This window comes from Taudactylus pleione, unplaced genomic scaffold, assembly GCF_031769625.1.
Source record: "Taudactylus pleione unplaced genomic scaffold, aTauple2 ptg002015l, whole genome shotgun sequence".
In the NCBI taxonomy this organism is placed as follows: Eukaryota; Metazoa; Chordata; class Amphibia; order Anura; family Myobatrachidae; genus Taudactylus; species Taudactylus pleione.
The window spans coordinates 189627-208505 of NW_028286411.1; the positions used below are offsets into that span (position 1 = coordinate 189627).

At 46.5% G+C, this 18879-nt stretch overlaps 1 protein-coding gene across 4 annotated transcripts in view; it reads right to left on the minus strand.

The window, feature by feature from the left end:
- Window positions 1-823: 823 nt before the first annotated feature.
- Window positions 824-18879, minus strand: part of LOC148435720 (ankyrin repeat and SOCS box protein 10-like) — a 39135-nt gene continuing 21079 nt past the window's right edge. For 2 of the 4 annotated variants that reach the window (XM_088465585.1, XM_088465584.1), the window contains exons 5-7: window positions 15648-15761; window positions 3643-3821; window positions 824-954 (exon numbers count right to left, since the gene is read on the minus strand). In XM_088465585.1, coding sequence (XP_088321711.1) covers window positions 912-954; window positions 3643-3821; window positions 15648-15761 — 336 coding nt within the window. In that variant the 3' untranslated portion in view covers window positions 824-911. Of the gene's footprint in view, window positions 955-3206; window positions 3822-15647; window positions 15762-18879 lie in introns of those variants that run through there. The other 2 variants (XM_088465587.1, XM_088465588.1) reach the window with 1 other exon arrangement.

Genomic DNA, 18879 nt, shown 5'->3' on the forward strand with positions numbered 1-18879 from the left:
CTGCAGATAAAGCATTTTCTCTTGACACTAGGCCCCCCTAAAACATACGGGAGGGGCAATACTCCGTTTGAGAATGTGTGTGTAGTTCAGAGACCCCATCATACCCTCTGTCCGCTATCTACACAATGTTAATTGAACGTCTTTTTTCTAGTACACCCAAATTTATTTCTGATTGGGAATCAGATTTAAAGGGACTAATAGGAGAGGATGATTGGCCGGAGGTCCTCAGAAATACTTTGGCTACAACTGCAAATGCGTTAATTATGGAGACACATTACAAAGTCCTCTCACGTTGGTACCGCCGCCCCAGCCAGCTTTCTCCAGGAGTCTCTAACACTTGTTGGAGATGTGAGACAGAGCTGAGCACACTCTTACACATCTGGTGGGAATGCTCTTCTCTCAGAACTTTTTGGGACAAAGTAATTGAAACGGCAAGCCTTATTCTTCATGAGGATTTGCCTTCTTGCCCTAGTTTTTGGCTTCTGAATCTCGTGCAGAAACCCTATACACACTTAATATATGACGCAGTAGCGACTTTTTGAAGTGCTTCCAAAGCCGTGATCCCTGTTCACTGGAAGTCCAGATTTGCCCCCTCCATGTCTGAGTTGTGTACACGTCTTTACCACTATATGACTATGGACGATTTAATTTTACCCCACTCGGACAGGAGTAAAAATGTCACTGTGACTTGGCATCCCTGGTTGCAGTATAAGGAATCGGATCATTATAAGATGCTTAGTCATGATTAAGGAAGAGTTCAAACAGACTCCGGTGATATATTTAATATATTTAATAGCCCATTAAAACTAGATGATTGGTGGTATCAGTTTTACGATCTGGTAGGAGGCATCTTTCTTCTTCTTTTTCTTTTGTGTTTTCTTTGATTTCGTTCCTTATTTTTTATTCTTCTTTTAATCATTTATTCTGATGTAATTGTGTCCGATAAAGGTTTTGCTGTAAAATATGACCATATTGTGCAATATCATTAATTATATTGATATGCCAAATGTTGATTCTTTTGATATCTTTATATGTGAAAGAATTTTAATGTTTGTATTTTGTTTTGGTTTTAATAAAAACATAATGCGTAACAAAGAATGACGAGTCGCTAATTTAGTCAGGTAAAATCGTCTTCTCTGCGTTAGGAAGAAAACTGGGGCGAGAATAAAGACGGCGGAATTTGGGTCCTTGTCTCTGTAACTCATGTAACACACCGTGTAGGGGACACACACACAGTATAGGACACTATGGAGATGTAGGACACACACCGTGTAGGGGACACACAGTTAGTACACTATGGAGATAGAGGACACACAGTATAGGGGACACACACAGTATAGGACACTATGGAGATAGAGGACACACACCGTGTAGGGGACACACAGTATAGGGGACACACACAGTATAGGACACTATGGAGATAGAGGACACACAGTATAGGAGACACACACAGTATAGGAGACACACACAGTATAGGGGACACACACAGTATAGGACACTATGGAGATAGAGGACACACACCGTGTAGGGGACACACAGTTAGTACACTATGGAGATAGAGGACACACACACAGTATAGGGGACACACAGTATAGGGGACACACAGTATAGGGGACACACAGTTAGTACACTATGGAGATAGAGGACACACACCGTGTAGGACACACACCGTGTAGGGGACACACAGTTAGTACACTATGGAGATAGAGGACACACACCGTGTAGGGGACACACAGTTAGTACACTATGGAGATAGAGGACACACACCGTGTAGGGGACACACAGTTAGTACACTATGGAGATAGAGGACACACACCGTGTAGGACACACACCGTGTAGGGGACACACAGTTAGTACACTATGGAGATAGAGGACACACACCGTGTAGGGGACACACAGTATAGGGGACACACAGTTAGTGCAGTATGGAGATAGAGGACACACAGTATAGGGGACACACACAGTATAGGACACTATGGAGATAGAGGACACACAGTATAGGAGACACACACAGTATAGGAGACACACACAGTTAGTACACTATGGAGATAGAGGACACACACAGTATAGGGGACACACAGTATAGGGGACACACAGTATAGGGGACACACAGTTAGTACACTATGGAGATAGAGGACACACACCGTGTAGGACACACACCGTATAGGGGACACACACAGTATAGGACACTATGGAGATAGAGGACACACACCGTGTAGGGGACACACAGTTAGTACACTATGGAGATAGAGGACACACACACAGTATAGGGGACACACAGTATAGGGGACACACAGTTAGTACACTATGGAGATAGAGGACACACACCGTGTAGGACACACACCGTGTAGGGGACACACAGTTAGTACACTATGGAGATAGAGGACACACACCGTGTAGGGGACACACAGTTAGTACACTATGGAGATAGAGGACACACACCGTGTAGGGGACACACAGTTAGTACACTATGGAGATAGAGGACACACACCGTGTAGGGGACACACAGTTAGTACACTATGGAGATAGAGGACACACACCGTGTAGGGGACACACAATATAGGGGACACACAGTTAGTGCAGTATGGAGATAGAGGACACACAGTATAGGGGACACACACAGTATAGGACACTATGGAGATAGAGGACACACAGTATAGGAGACACACACAGTATAGGAGACACACACAGTTAGTACACTATGGAGATAGAGGACACACACAGTATAGGGGACACACAGTATAGGGGACACACACAGTATAGGGGACACACACAGTATAGGACACTATGGAGATAGAGGACACACACCGTGTAGGGGACACACAGTTAGTACACTATGGAGATAGAGGACACACACACAGTATAGGGGACACACAGTATAGGGGACACACAGTATAGGGGACACACAGTTAGTACACTATGGAGATAGAGGACACACACCGTGTAGGACACACACCGTGTAGGGGACACACAGTTAGTACACTATGGAGATAGAGGACACACACCGTGTAGGGGACACACAGTTAGTACACTATGGAGATAGAGGACACACACCGTGTAGGGGACACACAGTTAGTACACTATGGAGATAGAGGACACACACCGTGTAGGGGACACACAGTTAGTACACTATGGAGATAGAGGACACACACCGTGTAGGGGACACACAGTTAGTACACTATGGAGATAGAGGACACACACCGTGTAGGACACACACCGTGTAGGGGACACACAGTTAATACACTATGGAGATAGAGGACACACACCGTGTAGGGGACACACAGTATAGGGGACACACAGTTAGTGCAGTATGGAGATAGAGGACACACACAGTATAGGACACTATGGAGATAGAGGACACACAGTATAGGAGACACACACAGTTAGTACACTATGGAGATAGAGGACACACACAGTATAGGGGACACACAGTATAGGGGACACACAGTTAGTACACTATGGAGATAGAGGACACACACCGTGTAGGGGACACACAGTTAGTACACTATGGAGATAGAGGACACACACCGTGTAGGGGACACAGTATAGGACACTATGGAGATGTAGGACACACACTATAGAAGACACAGTGTAGGGACACACACAGTTAGTACACTATGGAGATAGAGCAACACTCAGTACAGAACACCCTCAAAACGCAGCTGCAGGAACTCCAGGAGCGGTAGAGGAAGTGGCAATACGGGCAGCGTCTGGGCGAGTCTTCCCTCCAAATGGAAGCGTAGAGCACAACGACAGAGGTGTTGTAGAGATCGTGGACTGCGAGAGAGCGAGAAAACCGACTGGAAGAATTCAGGATGTTTCTAGAGAGAGTAAAACATGAAAGAGATAACATCAGACGTACCGCTAACACAAGCAAATAGAAGGGAGGGGGAGGGGACAGCCGGCATCGCCGCATACGCCGACATTCTCCCTGTATTTTTTGCAAAAAAATACCATGAGAAGTATGCGGAGAGGACGGGACAGAGCTTTATCGCCGATCTGTTCCTGCATGCAGATATTAGTACATAACATACATGTATTCATGTGATATTCCCTAAACTTGTAATGCAAATTTAGTTCAAAATATCACACTACAACCACATCTTAAAAACGGATTGTAGTAAATAAATATGGACATAAATCCCTCCAAACCAGCAATTCATGCAACACCTAATAATGCAGTAAGTGTAGCACAGTAGGTGCAGTACACACTGTATACATGTCACACATCACTACACACACTGTGCTGGGCTGGTTACACCCAGAGGAGGAGACAGGCTCAGGCTGCACCTTATAGTGACCAAACAACAACAAAATGTACTAAAACTGGCCATACAGTAGACGACAGGTTCTCAAACTCAGGACCCCAAACAGTGCATGTTTTTCAGTTCTCCTCACAGAATCGCAAGGGAAATAATTAGCTCCACCTGTGGATTTTTTAAAATGTGTCAGTGGCAGAGGGGGGCGTGGCCTGGACACGGATGAGAGCAAACGTGCACCGCAGGAGCTCCGCTATAAACCCCACTTTAGCGGGTTTTTCCTCACCCCACATATGTCCCTAATCCATTGGGCATTGACCTGTCCTCCATTCCCCTTGCTGCAGAGCATCTCTGACACTCACAGAGCTCTCTGCGGTGCCTCTACACGCAGGGCCTACTTCGCACTTGGAAGCCGTGGTCTCAAGTTTGGAGCTAGAATAGCCGCGACCTCAAAACACACAGCGGAGGTCTTCCCGGCTACAGCACTGTCCACTGCCGCTGACCACTTGCAGCCCTCTCCTACTTCCGGTGACACCAGCGCCCCGTCCGGATGCCCATTAGCCACCACAGCTGTCTCCATACAGCCCCGGCCTCAGTTTGGGAGCTCCACGGACTGGAGTAGACGCGGTTGCCGCTGGACGGAGCTGTGATCCTCCTGCCCCCCAGACCCTTGCTGGCTGACTGGGTGTTCAGGTGTGGCCACCCATATTTCCAAGAGGCCCCCCAGATGCATCAGTGATCGGACCCGCGAATCACAGGAGGCCATCTTCCCACAATTTACCTGGACTTATGACCCTCACTGCAGTTGTCTTCCTCCCCAGCTCTGACAGGGAGCCTGAACACCATCCAGTGGCACCTGTATTATTATTCACTCCAGAATACGCTAGCATTTTTTATTTATTTGGTCCTCCACTGTCGGGCTGCTCTCCCCGCCTGCTGTGACTGGCACGCGGTCGCTGTCTACATAGGGGCCCCTACAGATTATCAGCAGCTGGGCCCCTCGACGCTATTGTGAACCTTCCTGCGCAGGAATCCTTCCTGACATTGGAGCGGTGCCCATTGCCTCAACCCGCAAGTCTGCTCTGCCTTTTCCCGAGCTGGCTGTGTGCCCCTACCCTGCACACTCCATTGGCTGCCCATTCCTCAGGACCTCTCAGTTCATTATTGGTTCCTACTCAGAGATTGATCTACAGTCTAGAAACCCACCCTGATGGCTGCAATATGTACTAACTGAACCCCCATCCCCTCCCACCCCTAATTAGTACACGTTGAGTCTCTTTTACCCCTTTTTATTTATCTATATTTATAATGCCTAGAACGAAAAAACCCTCTGTGGGTGAAATCACACCATACCTCACAAAGCAAAAATCTCTGTCTGACGCTAAAGATACCGCACCAGATTCAGCTCCTGATCACTCTAACTCTGAACAGAATAAGAAAGTCTCTGCGAGTAATGGGGGACAGGTCATCTTCCTCCGATTCTAAGAACTTAAAGATGTGAAAAAGTCTGTCCAGGCTCTTCATACCATGCAAGCGGAAATTACCGCTATTGGTTCCAGAACAGATCACCTAGAACGTAGAGTTGAGGTGGTTACATTCCAACAATCTTACGATACCGACCTCACACAACTATGCCAAGATGTTGCTCAACTTCAAGATGGCCAAGAAGACCAAGATAACAGGGCCCGACGTAACAACATCCACATCAGAGGTATACCCGAAGACGTCGAGCTCCCCCACCTTGAGCTCTACCTCAAAGGCCTCTTCTTGCAACTTTCTCCCTCTACTCCGGAAGATCACTTGCTCCTAGACCGAGCCCACCGCGCGCTGAAACCGCACTCTCAACCTCGAGATGTTATTCTACGTATGCACTACTTTACAGCCAAGGAGACGATTCTGAGAGAGGCTCGCAAACTTCCTGCGGTCACCTTTAGGGATGTCACTCTCCAGATCTTTCAAGATGTTTCCCCCTTGACTCTTGCTAAACGTAGGGACTTTAAGCCTCTTACCACCCTGCTTCGTCAATATAATATAAAATACCATTGGGGTTACCCCTTTCGCATTCTAATATGGCATCGGAACCAACGACATGTCGCTCAGTCTCTCCTTGAAGCTCAATCTCTTCTTTCAACTCTGGGTATATCCGAAGACCTTGTCCCTACATCCTCCACCCCCCTCCCACAAAGGTCTCGACAGACAACCAGACGACCCCCGCCATCAGAATGGTCTACTGTTCCAGCATCTTCTAAGTCTTCCACTTTGATCCCTGAAACCTGAGACCCTCTAAAAGGTTTACTGTTATGTTGTGGGTTTTTTTTGTGGTTTCATACTGGGGCCTCTCCACTTGTGAGGACACCCCCCAGTGTGAATACTTTATACTATAGTCTCACTATTTATTTTTGTAATTTTAGCCTATTTTTGAAATATTTGCAGAAGATTTATGTAATTGTGTCTTCATGGATTTCTATTATCATGATTATACTTATCTATACATCTTTATGTTTTAAATGCTTGTTCATTACAAATTTACTGAGACTCTGTTGAACTGTTTATGTGTATGTCTATAAATCTACAAATTCTGATTATTAGTTTGTATTCAAGGTTTGTCTGGGTTGATTTATTACCCTTTATTTATTACCCTTTATTTATTACCCTCTATGGCTTGTTATTTTCCATTTTTCTGTTTCTACCATATCTCTCCCTCTCCCATTTATATGTTCCCCTTTTTATATTGTTTTCCATTTTTCTGCAATTTTGGCTCACCTATATATTTTTTTTTAAATACTTTTTGCGATCTCCTTCCCCCCCTTTTTTTTCTTTCCCCCTATACTCCACTTGTACGATACTGCACTTTGTTCTCCTCGTAATTTTACTATATTTAGGGCATGTGGGAGGGCCTTATATTTTTTCTCTATGACATCACTATGGATATGTGGCCCACTTCTGCCTCACCCCTACAGGGTCTTGCACCCATTTGCTGACCTATGTGCTTTACTAGTGCATAGTTCCCCTGCCCACTGTCAGCACACATGGCCTTGGACTTCTGTGCCATTAGGCCGACCTACCTTCCTTTTCCTTTACCGGTTTCCCTTCCCTCTCAAACAGGACAATCCACTCCTTTCTATATGCTTGATGACATGTCACTTTCGTTTACCTCTTCATCTTCAATTGTTTTTTTTACTAACTTTCCTCTCGACCATCGCGCATGGGTCTTAGGGTACTCTCCTTCAATGCGAAGGGCCTCAACAGCCCCCAAAAACGTAGCAAACTCTTTACCACCCTAAATTTATACAAAGGAGACTTGGTGTTCCTCCAAGAAACTCAATTTTTGCAAAATCTCCATCCAGAACTCTCAAACCTATCCCACCACCTATCATGTCTGCGACTCTAGGCAGAAAAAACGAGGTGTTGCTATCCTCTTTGCCCGCCACCTCACTTTTGATATGGTCGACTCTTATGGAGATAAGGAAGGTCGCTTCCTTATTCTTGTGGGGACTCTTAACAATACTCTCTGCACCATTGTCAACAAATATGCCCCTAACCAAGCCCAGCCTGCTTTTTTCACTAGACTAGATACCCTTCTCTCTCATAAACAACAGGGCTCCCTTATTGTAGCTGGTGATTTTAATGCAGTACTGAATTCCTCACTCAATAGATCTGCCCCATTGGAGCCAGTGGCCCCCAAGGTAGATCTCCATGAGATCAAGCAACGCCTTGTAGTTACGAAGTCCCAGCTCCTCTATGGTTCCTGGCGGGTTCGTGAGCACCTTACTAGGGACTATACCTTTTTCTCCTCTATGCACAACTCCTATTCCCGTATAGACATTATCCTGCTCAGCCACTACCTAGCCCTGCAGCTTGTGGATGTTAGGGTCCACCCACTGATTTGGTCTGATCATGCCCCTGTTTCAGCTGATCTTTCCTGTATCACTGTCCTCATCCAATGACATGGCGTTTAAATGATACTATTCTTCATTCCCACGATACGGTCACCCATCTCAGTACCCTTCTTACGGACTATTTTCAATTAAACGCTCTCCCAGACACTTCCCCCTCCCCTCTCTGGTTGGCCCATAAAGCTGTTCTATGTGGACATCTAATTAGTATAGCATCCAAAACCAAAAAAGATTTTCTAACTCGTACTAACGCCCTCTCCATCCGCCTTCAACAGCTGGAGTCACAACATAAACAATTTTATAGCCCTTCCCTCCAACAGGAACTCCTCGCTGTTAGTCATTCTCTTGCTCTCCTTTTTTTTCAACACACGGCCAAACGTCTAAAGTGGTTGCGTCAAACCTTTTATGAAAAGGGAGATAAGGCTGACAAGATTTTGGCATCTCGGCTCCGTACGACACGAGCCCAAAGAAATATCCTCATGATTAAAAATTCCAAAAATCTCCTTCTTCATGACCCGGCAGCTATTCATTCTGAATTCCAGAGTTTCTACAGTAACCTGTACTCTGTCTCACCCCCTACCTCCGTCCCGCCTACTGAGACGGCAATTCAAGAATTTCTTACTGCTGCCAATCTTCCTCAGTTATCTCATGAGGCGATCCGGGGCTTGGCTGAGGAGATCTCGGAGGAGGAAATCATAACTTCCATTAAACAGCAGAAGTCCGGCAAGGCACCTGGGACTTGACGGCTTCACAAATACATACTATAAAAAATTTACGGAGCACTTGGTTCCCCACTTGCACTCCCTCTTTAATGCTGTTTTACGAGGGGGCTCCATCCCTACAGACATGCTAGAGGCCAGGATTGTCGTGATACCTAAGTAGGGTAAGGATCCACACAATTGTGCTAGTTATAGGCCTATTTCCCTTCTCAACCTAGATGTTAAAATATATGCTAACATTTTAGCCAATACACTTAACCTGGTCCTTCCCTCCTTGATCCATTATGATCAGGTCGGTTTTGTACCGGGACGTCAAGCTCGGGATAATACCCGTAGGACCGTAGATGTAATCCATATCATAAACTCCAGGAGATCCCCGGCTGTGATCCTTTCTCTAGATCAGTGTTGGCTAACCTTGACACTCCAGCTGTTGTGGAACTATATATCCCAGCATGCCGTGCCACAGTTTTAGCATGCCCTAATAGCAAAACTGTAGCAGTGCATGCTGGGTTATGTAGTTCCATAACAGCTGGAGTGTCAAGGTTAGCCAACACTGCTCTAGATGCTGAAAAAGCATTCGATAGGATCTCCTGGACCTTTATGTCCCAAATCCTGTGATCATTTGGGATATCGGGAGACTTCCTGACTGGTGTCATGGGCCTTTATTCCACTCCCTCTGCTACTGTCTCTATCAACGGCGTCCCCTCCAACCGTTTCCTCATTTCAAATAACACCTGGCAGGGCTGCCCTCTGTCCCCTCTGATCTTCGCCCTGGTGATAGAACCTCTGGCCTCTCTCGTTCGACTGAACCCTAGCATTCATGGAGTGCAGGTTGGGAACTTATCTTACAAAATCGCCCTTTTTGCGGACGATATTTTACTTACCCTCACTCAGCCCCGGATATCTTTACCAAATCTTTACAATCTACTAGACCGCTATGGTAAACTCTCCGGCTACAAAATCAATTTTTCAAAATCCGAGGCCATGCTCCTGCATATCCCCCACCAGGATGCTGAGGCCCTTAAATCCTCCTACAGCTTTAAATGGAGACAAAAGAAAATTAAATACCTTGGGGTCATTCTGACTTCCCGTTATGAGCATTTATATCAAGAAAATTTTCCCCAGTTTTTTACGAAACTACAAGCGGATCTGACTTCCTGGAAAAAGCTTATACTCTCATGGCTGGGCAGGACCATCGCAGTCAAAATGACTATTCTCCCTAAGTGGCTATACCTTTTCCAGACCCTCCCAGTGGCAGTTCCCCTTACCCTCCTTCAAAACCTTCAGAAATCTATCAACCGTTTTATTTGGAATGACAAACCCCCTCGACTATCTACGTCGATCCTTAAAAAAAACCTATCTCCAAAGGGGGTAGAGGTCTCCCGGATTCTAAGCTCTATTATCTGGCTTCGCATTTTTCCCAAATTGTATCCTCCTACTCCCCCCGTGGAACGTCCTCCTGGCTTGACATTGAATCCAGCTACATTAATTCCCCAGACCTATCCTCCTTATGGGGCATACAAAAGAAACACCATCCTCCTCCCTCTAACCTTCCCCCAACACTTAAATTCCTCCTACATATATGGGTATTATACTCACTTAAATTTGATATTACCACCCCTATCTCTCCTCTTACCCCCATATGGTGCAACCCCAATTTCCCACCAGGTTTGCATGCGGCCCACATGAAATCTTGGATAACAGCGTCCCTCAAATTTCCTGCTGACTTTTGTTCACAAGGGCTCTGGCTCTCCCTCCTAGACCTACATTTGCAATGTCCAACCCAATATCTAAATTCCTTTGAATATTTCCAAATACGCCATTTTTTAGGTTCCCTACTACAGGCCCCACTTCTCCGCGACCTCACCCCGTTTGAACGACTCTGTAAATATTGCCCCATGTCTAAAGGGATGATCTCTCAAATTTACTGTATTATTATTGATGCTGCTCTGCCTATTACTAATCCCCATGAATCTTCCTGGGAGATAGACCTTGGCCCTCCACCTGACGAAGAGGCTTGGGATGACATGAGGCTGGCAATTGCTAAAACCTCTATCTCTACCCGCCTTAAAGAAACTTCCTGTAAATTGTATTAGCGTTGGTACTATACTCCAGTACGGCTCTCTCGTATGTTGGAGAAATTGTGGCCTCCGAGGTACTCTAGCCCATATTTGGTGGACTTGCCCGGCCCTTGAGCCTTTCTGGACCTCGGTTCACGCTCTTCTGAACACTGTCTTTGGAGGCACGATTCCGAAAGACCCATGGACCTTCCTATTGAGTTACCCCCCTCCAGATCTCAGCAAACACTCCGTTAAATTGTTGTCCCACATTTTAGTTGCAGCTAGAAGTTTGACTGCTCGTAATTGGAAAAATCCTCTTCCTCCAACCCTCTCTGCCCTAAAATTATATATCCGACATATAGCGGAAATGGAGAACATTACCTACTATCTTCATGATAGAGGCCATATGTTTTCTCAGGTTTGGGCCCCGTGGCTCTCATACGATAGTACCTCACCACCGCTGCTCCCTGCGCTTGCTGCCCATGTCTGACTCATGCGCAATTGCTGAGTCTTCTCCTCCCAACCTGACTCCTTTGTGACAAACCCCCCTAATTAATTAACCGTATACTCTTTTCTCTTCTGTTTCCCAAAATGACACGTTGTTTTTTTCTTTCTTATAACGCTTTGTCTTGTATTTGGTACTCTCTATGGTCTTTTGTTTTCTTTGGTAGTCCTGTTCCCGCGCCCCCAACACCCTTCCACTCCCTTTACTGACCCCCCCACCCTCATATACTTATCACTATTAAAAAAATGGCTCATTTGTACTGTTTATTATATTTGTGTTTTTTCTGTTTTTTTCTGTGAGCTTTCTAAATAAAGAATTTAAAATGTGTCAGTGAGTAATGAATACACCTGTGCACCTGCTGGGTGACCTGCAAAACGTGAACTGTATGGGGTCCTGAGGACTGAGTTTGAGAACCTATGCACTAGAGCAGTGGTTCTCAAACTCGGTACTCAGGACCCCATACAGTTCACGTTTTCCAGATCACCCAGCAGGTGCACAGGTGTATTCATTACTCACTGACACATTGTAATAGATTCAATGTGAAATAATTATTTCACTTGTGATTCTGTGAGGAGACCTGGAAAACATGCACTGTTTGGGGTCCTGAGGACCGAGTTTGAGAACCTGTGCTCTAGACCAACTTTCATTCAACTAATTGGCTGGTTGGACTGAATATCTGGTAACGTATGGGAGCAAATGACAATCTGCTTTTTTCTCCCAAATGCCAGAAAACATCTGTACATGATCTTTTTCTATCATGTCACTAGTGATGTGTGTACATGATCTTATACTTCAGGTCACTAGTGATGTGTGTACATGATCTTATACTTCAGGTCACTAGTGATGTCTGTACATGATCTCAGTGAGATGGGGCCAGGCAGTGAGATGGGGCAGGCAGAAAGATGGGGCATACCAATACATTATTATTACTCAGGACCCCATAACCTCGCACCTTGTAGTGTAGCTGGTTGACTCCTACTGGGATTATTTGCTGGGTATGATACTTGCACTGGATTGTGGGAAATTGTTACTATCACAAAATTTGACAATTATATGTATATGTTCTATGATACTTTTTTTATTTTTTGTAAGGGGGCGTGCCCACGCATCCCACGATTGGGCCAGGCCCCTTGATTTTAAAGGGGCCTGGGAGGACGGCTATCTTCTGGTCACTAGTGATGTGTGTGCATGAACCTATACTTCAGGTCACTAGTGATGTCTGTACATGATCTTATACTTCAGGTGACTAGTGATGTGTGTACATGATCTTATACTTCAGGTCACTAGTGATGTCTATACATGATCTTTTTCTATCATGTCACTAGTGATGTCTGTACATGATCTTTTTCTATCATGTCACTAGTGATGTGTGTACATGATCTTATACTTCAGGTCACTAGTGATGTGTGTACATGATCTTACACTTCAGGTCACTAGTGATGTCTGTACATGATCTTATACTTCAGGTCACTAGTGATGTCTGTACATGATCTTTTTCTATCATGTCACTAGTGATGTGTGTACATGATCTTATACTTCAGGTCACTAGTGATGTGTGTACATGATCTTATACTTCAGGTCACTAGTGATGTCTGTACATGATCTTATACTTCAGGTCACTAGTGATGTCTGTACATGATCTTTTTCTATCATGTCACTAGTGATGTCTATACATGATCTTATACTTCAGGTCACTAGTGATGTGTGTACATGATCTTACACTTCAGGTCACTAGTGATGTCTGTACATGATCTTATACTTCAGGTCACTAGTGATGTCTGTACATGATCTTTTTCTATCATGTCACTAGTGATGTGTGTACATGATCTTACACTTCAGGTCACTAGTGATGTCTGTACATGATCTTATACTTCAGGTCACTAGTGATGTGTGTACATGATCTTTTTCTATCATGTCACTAGTGATGTGTGTACATGATCTTTTTCTATCATGTCACTAGTGATGTCTGTACATGATCTTATACTTCAGGTCACTAGTGATGTCTGTACATGATCTTTTTCTATCATGTCACTAGTGATGTGTGTACATGATCTTACACTTCAGGTCACTAGTGATGTCTGTACATGATCTTATACTTCAGGTCACTAGTGATGTGTGTACATGATCTTACACTTCAGGTCACTAGTGATGTCTGTACATGATCTTATACTTCAGGTCACTAGTGATGTGTGTACATGATCTTATACTTCAGGTCACTAGTGATGTCTATACATGATCTTATACTTCAGGTCACTAGTGATGTGTGTACATGATCTTACACTTCAGGTCACTAGTGATGTCTGTACATGATCTTATACTTCAGGTCACTAGTGATGTCTGTACATGATCTTTTTCTATCATGTCACTAGTGATGTCTATATATGATCTTATACTTCAGGTCACTAGTGATGTCTGTACATGATCTTTTTCTATCATGTCACTAGTGATGTGTGTACATGATCTTATACTTCAGGTCACTAGTGATGTGTGTACATGATCTTATACTTCAGGTGACTAGTGATGTGTGTACATGATCTTATACTTCAGGTCACTAGTGATGTCTGTACATGATCTTATACTTCAGGTCACTAGTGATGTCTATACATGATCTTATACTTCAGGTCACTAGTGATGTGTGTACATGATCTTACACTTCAGGTCACTAGTGATGTCTGTACATGATCTTATACTTCAGGTCACTAGTGATGTCTGTACATGATCTTTTTCTATCATGTCACTAGTGATGTGTGTACATGATCTTATACTTCAGGTCACTAGTGATGTCTGTACATGATCTTATACTTCAGGTCACTAGTGATGTGTGTACATGATCTTATACTTCAGGTGACTAGTGATGTGTGTACATGATCTTATACTTCAGGTCACTAGTGATGTCTGTACATGATCTTATACTTCAGGTCACTAGTGATGTCTGTACATGATCTCAGTGAGATGGGGCCAGGCAGTGAGATGGGGCAGGCAGAAAGATGGGGCATACCAATACATTATTATTACTCAGGACCCCATAACCTCGCACCTTGTAGTGTAGCTGGTTGACTCCTACTGGGATTATTTGCTGGGTATGATACTTGCACTGGATTGTGGGAAATTGTTACTATCACAAAATTTGACAATTATATGTATATGTTCTATGATACATGAAATTTCCTACCCAAGCACAGCTGGTGAGTAATGGGGCAGCGTGTGGGGGATGGGCAATAGGAGAGGGGTAACAGGAGACAGGTAAAGGGAGAAAGGTAACAGGAGACAGGTAACAGGGGCAGGTAACAGGAGACAGGTAACAGGGGAGGTAACAGGAGACAGGAAAAGGGAGAATGGTAACAGGAGACAGATGACAGGAGACAGGTAAAGGGAGAAGGGTAACAGGGGCAGGTAACAGGAGACAGGTAAAGGGAGAATGATAACAGAGACAAATAGCAGGAGACAGGTAAAGGGAGAAGGGTAACAGGGGCAGGTAACAGGAGACAGGTAACAGGAGGCAGGTAACAGGAGACAGGTCAAGGGAGAAGGGTAACAGAGACAGATAGCAGGAGACAGGTAAAGGGAGAAGGGTAACAGGAGACAGGTGACAGGTAAAGGGAGAAAGGTAACAGGGGCAGGTAACAGGAGACAGGTAACAGGGGCAGGTAACAGGAGACCGGTAAAGGGAGAATGGTAACAGGAGACAAATAGCAGGAGACAGGTAAAGGGAGAAGGGTAACAGGGGCAGGTAACAGGAGACAGGTAACAGGAGAAGGGTAACAGGAGGCAGGTAACAGGAGACAGGTAAAGGGAGAATTATAACAGAGACAAATAGCAGGAGACAGGTAACAGGAGAAGGGTAACAGGAGGCAGGTAACAGGAGACAGGTCAAGGGAGAAGGGTAACAGAAGGCAGGTAACAGAAGGCAGGTAAAGGGAGAAGGGTAACAGGTGACTGGTAAAGGGAGAAGGGTAACAGGAGACAGGTGACAGGTAAAGGGAGAAGGGTAACAGGGGCAGATAACAGGAGGCAGGTAACAGGAGAAGGGTAACAGGAGGCAGGTAACAGGAGGCTGGTCAAGGGAGAAGGGTAACAGGAGACAGGTAAAGGGAGAAGGGTAACAGTGGCAGGTAACAGGAGACAGATCAAGGGAGAAGGGTAACAGGAGACAGGTAAAGGGAGAAGGGTAACAGGAGAAAAGGACACCAAGTACCACACAGACTGACCCGTTGCTCTTCCTCTGGTACAGCCTCAGCCCAGTCCTCTGTCCCTCGCAGCTTACTGTACGTGTTCAGCAGAACCTCAACCGTGCGCGGAGAAGAGTAGCAATAACGCAGGACCTGGAATGTGGGGAAATACGTGAATAACCTGGAAAGCTGCTGTGCAGGGGGGGGGAGGGGGGCCATATATTACATAGCTCCTGTGCAGGGGGGGAGGGGGCATATATTACATAGCTCCTGTGCAGGGGGGGAGGGGGCATATATTACATAGCTCCTGTGCAGGGGGGGAGGGGGGCATATATTACATAGCTCCTGTGCAGGGGGGGAGGGGGCATATATTACATAGCTCCTGTGCAGGTGGGGAGGGGGCATATATTACATAGCTCATGTGCAGGGGGGGAGGGGGGCATATATTACATAGCTCCTGTGCAGGGGGGGGGAGGGGGGCCATATATTACATAGCTCCTGTGCAGGGGGGGGAAGGAGGGGGGCCATATATTACATAGCTCCTGTGCAGGGGGGGGAAGGAGGGGGGCCATATATTACATAGCTCCTGTGCAGGGGGGGGAAGGAGGGGGGCCATATATTACATAGCTCCTGTGCAGAGGGGGGGAATGGGGCTTATATTACATAGCTAATGTGCGAAGGGGGGGAGGGGGGCATATATTACTTAGCTCCTGTGCAGCGGGGGAGGGGGGCATATATTACATAGCTTCTGTGCAGAGGGGGGAGGGGGGCATATATTACATAGCTCCTGTGCAGGGGGGCATATATTACATAGCCCATGTGCAGGGGGGGAGGGGGGCATATATTACATAGCTCCTGTGCAGGGGGGGGGGAGGGGGGCCATATATTACATAGCTCCTGTGCAGGGGGGGGAGGGAGGGGGGACATATATTACATAGCTTCTGTGCAGGGGGGGAGGGGGGCATATATTACATAGCTCCTGTGCAGAGGGGGGGAATGGGGCTTATATTACATAGCTAATGTGCGAAGGGGGGGAGGGGGGCATATATTACTTAGCTCCTGTGCAGCGGGGGAGGGGGGCATATATTACATAGCTTCTGTGCAGAGGGGGGAGGGGGGCATATATTACATAGCTTCTGTGCAGAGGGGGGAGGGGGCATATATTACATAGCTCCTGTGCAGGGGGGCATATATTACATAGCTCATGTGCAGGGGGGGAGGGGGGCATATATTACATAGCTCCTGTGCAGGGGGGGAGGGGGGCATATATTACATAGCTCCTGTGCAGAGGGGGGGAATGGGGCTTGTATTACATAGCTAATGTGCGAAGGGGGGGCATATATTACTTAGCTCCTGTGCAGCGGGGGAGGGGGCATATATTACATAGCTCCTGTGCAGGGGGGGGAGGGGGGCCATATATTACATAGCTCCTGTGCAGGGGGGGGGGAGGGAGGGGGGCCATATATTACATAGCTCCTGTGCAGGGGGGGAGGGGGGCATATATTACATAGCTCCTGTGCAGGGGGGCATATATTACATAGCTCATGTGCAGGGGGGGAGGGGGGCATATATTACATAGCTTCTGTGCAGGGGGGGAGGGGGGCATATATTACATAGCTCCTGTGCAGGGGGGGGGAGGGAGGGGGGCCATATATTACATAGCTCCTGTGCAGGGGGGGGGGAGGGAGGGGGGCCATATATTACATAGCTCCTGTGCAGGGGGGGAGGGGGGCATATATTACATAGCTCCTGTGCAGAGGGGGGGAATGGGGCTTGTATTACATAGCTAATGTGCGAAGGGGGGGCATATATTACTTAGCTCCTGTGCAGCGGGGGAGGGGGGCATATATTACATAGCTCCTGTGCAGGGGGGGAGGGGGGCCATATATTACATAGCTCCTGTGCAGGGGGGGGGGAGGGAGGGGGGCCATATATTACATAGCTCCTGTGCAGGGGGGGAGGGGGGGCATATATTACATAGCTCCTGTGCAGAGGGGGGGGAATGGGGCTTATATTACATAGCTAATGTGCGAAGGGGGGGGCATATATTACTTAGCTCCTGTGCAGCGGGGGAGGGGGGCATATATTACATAGCTCCTGTGCAGGGGGGGGGAGGGGGGCATATATTAGCTCCTGTGCAGAGGGGGGGGCATATATTACATAGCTCCTGTGCAGAGGAGGGGAGGGGGGCATATATTACATAGCTCTTAATATATATCCAGAGACGCGGCATTAGCCTATATATTAGCCTATATAGCCTATGTCATTGCTCCGGTGCGGGGACAGCTGCCCCTCGGATAGCATCGCAGGTACAGAAGTAGCTGTGTTATTTACCTCTTCCCCGTCAGCCTGGCTACGCATGCGCAGAGCCGCTGGGTAAGTAGTGAGGAGGCGGCGGAGGGATCTGCTCGGATACCTCTTCGCAACCCCAGATGGGTTCTGAGAACAAGCTTTGGAGCTCATTCAGACCCACTCGCAAGATGCGATCGCTCGCTGGCTAAAAGGGGCCGGATATTTAAATTAAGCGCTCGCACTGCATCGCATATGGAAGCCCACTATGTTTTAGCGAGCTACGGCAAAGTGCTCTCGCAAATGTCTGAAGACGCCCCCTTGCCACTCGCAACACTCGTCATCTCAGGGAAACGAAGGATTAATCGGGACCATCATGAGCCAATGGAGCATCTCGCAGCCCTTGGGGTTGCCTTAGCCTCTGCAAGCACTGCGATCAGTACTGGCTGAAATACATACAGGTGACGTGCACAATGACGCTACTTTTCTAATTATGCACGCCCTTTAAACGGTGTTTTAGGGGACTGACACGTCTGCGTTCGCACATCCACTCCCCCGTTCACAAGCACCTTCCTCTGTTACCTCCCACAAACGGCGCTGTCACTCAAAGTAGCGACCTTATAGTGTATAACGAGCAACCAAAACCAGATCACAACGAATGGCTTGCGCACGCGCACTGGGAATTATATGCATGCTCAGAGCGAGCGGGTCTGAATCAGGTCCTCTTGCCATAAGTGGTGTGGAGTAGGAATTGTGTTAGTAATTACCTGAGAGGTGATAAGTTATTATTTGGACAAATGATATATGAGTATTTTAGCACAATCAGACTTGTCTCTCTAAATCTAACAAAACTAAGGGTTCATTTGGTACAATCACTAACGTTAGTGCATACCACTGCCCTCCGATGATGAACTCGCTTCGGGGGAAACGTGACACTGCAGTAATTTATCATTGCTCCGGTGTAGGGACAGCAGCTCCGAAA